The following is a 3,468-nucleotide window of genomic DNA, read 5'->3' as shown; positions in this document are numbered from 1 at the left end:
AGCCTTAACAAGGACCAAGGAGCGCATGTGCACGGCGCCGGCCTCGTGGGCGACGGCCTGATGGGCCCCTGAATCGGCCTCCATCCGACCACAGTGGAGACTCAACAACGGATGCCACCGCCGAGTCGCCTCATTGAGGTCTGGTAGACCCGAAGGAATGGCGCAAAATCATGCACCATTATGATACTACATTTAATGAAGACGGTAGATACTCAATGTCACGCTCGGTACCAGGGAGACCCTGGGTGATGGAAACGCTCTGTGGGAAGACTGGCATCTCATCTCTCGGTCAGGCAAGGCCATCGTCTATCGGCCAGACCCAGTAGCTAGCTACCTCTCTGTACCCAGCATCAGCTTGCATGTAGGGTGGGTGGCAATATCGATCTTTCCAGATTGAGTTATCAATCTCTCCTAACCATCGTCGTCGCCGACGAGCTTGTGGTCACCTTGCTCGCTTGCTATTTCTGGTAAAGAGGATTCGCAACAGACGAAGCTCGCAGGTAACAAGGAGCAATTACCTCCCATAAACAGTTTTTGATCATCAAAGTTTCTGCAAAAGGTCTTTATCTGTGTCCAGGGGCCTCTAGGAAATTGGGGGCATGCAAGATGCTCCTTCGTCAAGAAAAATAATCCATCCACCACTGCATGGGGCTTAAGTCTTGCAACGATATGCGGAATGGCGTGTCAAACCCTGCCCACCATCGGCATTCAGCGAACGAGTCATCACCAACTCAGAAGGTTTTGCATATTCGGATGATTCTGGGACATCGAGGAGGTATAGCAATGGCCTGTTGAGCTGTAACACGGTCGACCATGTGCTGAGTACAATTATCGAGCAGACCGATCTTCTCCACATGGTCAACGTGTCTGTTAAAATGGCCTGGCCGGAATAATCGCAGTTGTACCATGAATCTACCACGGACACCCCCTCAAGGGCCCTTTTCAACACCATGCAGCACTCTCACAAGAGCTGCCTGGCCTTCTTGAAGCAGGGGTCGTGATCCTTCCGGCCCATCCCTCGTGCCTCGCCTAGCCGGTCCCCAACCCCAACACCACAAAGTTCTGACTGTTTTATCGCGTGATTTTAACCGTCTCAGGCGAACCGCATCAAGGCAGAGGAAGAAGACAAGCGAGAATCTACCAGGCAAGGCCCTTTATCGCGACTCATGCGCCCCCCTCCCTCTCTCGTTCTTCCGCGCGCTACCTCGACCCCCCCCCCCTTTACTTCTCTCGACACCGTATGCGGCGGCATAGGATAGGCCAGAAGAGATGCCCACCCACCCACCAAGACCAAAGCAAAAGCCCTCCTCTGCCGAGTGTCTCCTTTGAGCCAACCCGAATCGGCTTCGTTGGCTGTGCTCCCGGCACTGTTCGTTCGTCAGGAGACAGAAAAGAGTGATAGGGAGGGGGCGTGCCGCGAGGAGGAGGAGGAAAGGATCGCGTCTCTTCCTCCCGAAACCGTAGTACCTCCCCACCACTCGCGGACTGCATCTCTCTAGCGCGGAGTATCTTCGCGGAGCCAGCCAGCCAGCCAGCCAGTCCAGGTCTGAAGCCCCCCCCCTTTGTGGGTGCGCGCGCGCGGACGCAGACACACACATACACACGCCCCTATTCTTCCCATCCCGTCTCCTGCCCTGCCCTGAACTGCCCTGCCCTCCACTACCTCCCGTCCAGTCCTTTCGTCACTCTCCCCCTTTTCTTGGCACGCGTTCGTTCGTTCGTTCGCTTTGCCGCTGCTGGATGGGGGCGTGTCCGTGGCGTCCCCGTCGGGAGCGGGGGGCATGGGAGCTAGAGGGGGGGTGAAGGGGCGTGGCAGGGCGTGGGCAGGGGAAACGGCAGGGCTTGCTGGGGGCAGAAGAGGAAAAAAAACGAAAGCCAAGTCTGTCCTGGTCAGGGCATGCCTCTGACTGTTGTCGTACGTCATTCGTCCCTGGCGAACGTCACTGCCAGGCCCCGACCAGAGATGATCTGCTTCTTTCCTGCCAGCTGGACGATCAACTTCTTTCTGTCGGGTAGGCGAGGTAGTGGTTGGTAATGATGGTGAGTCCCCAGCACCATGGTGCCAAAATAGGTCGATAATGACGAGTGGAGGTGGATGGTCTGGGCTGGGGCATCAGGGAAAGGGGGGGCGAGATCCTGCTTTTCCTGGCAGGATACGTACTGGGAGACGTCTGTCATGTCCTGGATGGATTCCAGCTGTGGAAACTGAGCATCGTTGCAGATGGGTGATGCTGTAAAGGAAACGAGGAAAAGCCATCAGACGACGCAGACCAGATTCGAACAGGGGCAACTGGTAGACGGCGACGAACATCACAGGAAGAAGAGAACAGGATGAACCAAAAGATGAAAGAGGTAGGCTTATACCAAATGGAAAAAGAACAAGCGCCGAACGCTCTCGCGATGTTTCCATTTCCCTCCGCTTTGGCTACCTACCTAGAATGCCCAGCCCAAGTTTCCCATCCGTCCGCGCCTTCCCGTTACGCTTTTCAAATCTAACCATGTCGCGACGACACGCAGGCAGGCGAGCAGCAGAACCAAAACCAAGGGGGAGAAAAAAAATACAAAGCAAGCAGATCAGAAAATGCTGTGGATGGTATCGTAGACGCAACAGATGCAGCAAAAGAAGAAGAAGAAGAAGAAGAAAAAAAAAAAGGCAAGGCGAGCACAAGATCGTCGTACATCCCAGGCCCAGATTCAGATTCAAGTGCAGGGTCGTCGACGACCCGAATCTTCCTCTGTCTGTCCATGCTGATCCGCAACCCTCAAGATTGTGGATCGTATTACATCCTCCATCATGTGTTTCCCGTTGGGAGGAAGGGCTCGTCTTCACCTGCGAGCCTCACTGCGACGAAGGCGAACCCCCAATCTATAGTCGTCCGTGGCGCGCTTTGAAGATGGCGACCTTGTCGTCGTAGAACAGGATTTCACGCAGGCGCAGGCGCGGCCTGGCCCCGACGTGATCCGCCTCACGGAAGGAGTCTGCATCAGAGTCGCTGGAGCCAAGCGATGCCTCGGACTGCGAGTCGTCAACATCGACCACGCTGGCTGCGTCGTTGGCATTGCCTGCACCACTGCCGCCAGGCCCGTCCTCGTTCTCGTCCTCTGATGTGTCGACCTGGCTCGCATCCTCGTCATCGTCGCTCGCGTCCTCTTCGTCGTCGTCTGCGGCCTCGTCGCCACCTGAACCATGCTGGCCCGGGACCACGTGGCCGCTACCAGGCGCGCCTGCTTCGGCCGTGGGGTCCGTGGTGGCGACGCCGTGCGTAGACGAGTCGAGAGGTTTATTCTCGAGGATCTCGAAGCACTTCTTGCCAATGCCAACGTAGCAGAGCTGGATCTCTGGGCGCAGCGAGATGATGTCCACGATCTGCAGGGCGAGCTCCCCGGGGGTCGTAGTTGCCCGCTGCGTGGTCTGCTATTTTTGGGATGGTGCAGGGAGCGCAACTGGGGCAGACCGATGAGTCGTTG

General features: G+C 56.6%; 1 protein-coding gene across 1 annotated transcript in view; it reads right to left on the bottom strand.

Annotated features, from left to right (window-relative positions):
• Nucleotides 1-2,866: 2,866 nt before the first annotated feature.
• The window catches only part of VDBG_04460 (F-box domain-containing protein), a gene marked incomplete at both ends in the record, with an annotated part of 3,030 nt that continues 2,428 nt past the window's right edge, over nt 2,867-3,468 (bottom strand). The window contains one exon of the mRNA XM_003004808.1: nt 2,867-3,415. Within this exon, the coding sequence (XP_003004854.1) occupies nt 2,867-3,415 (549 nt within the window). The remainder of the gene's footprint in view (nt 3,416-3,468) is intronic.

Source organism: Verticillium alfalfae, genomic scaffold, assembly GCF_000150825.1.
Source record: "Verticillium alfalfae VaMs.102 supercont1.5 genomic scaffold, whole genome shotgun sequence".
In the NCBI taxonomy this organism is placed as follows: Eukaryota; Fungi; Ascomycota; class Sordariomycetes; order Glomerellales; family Plectosphaerellaceae; genus Verticillium; species Verticillium alfalfae.
Note: the sequence above shows the minus strand (reverse complement) of the source record. Positions and strands in the feature narration are given on the sequence as shown.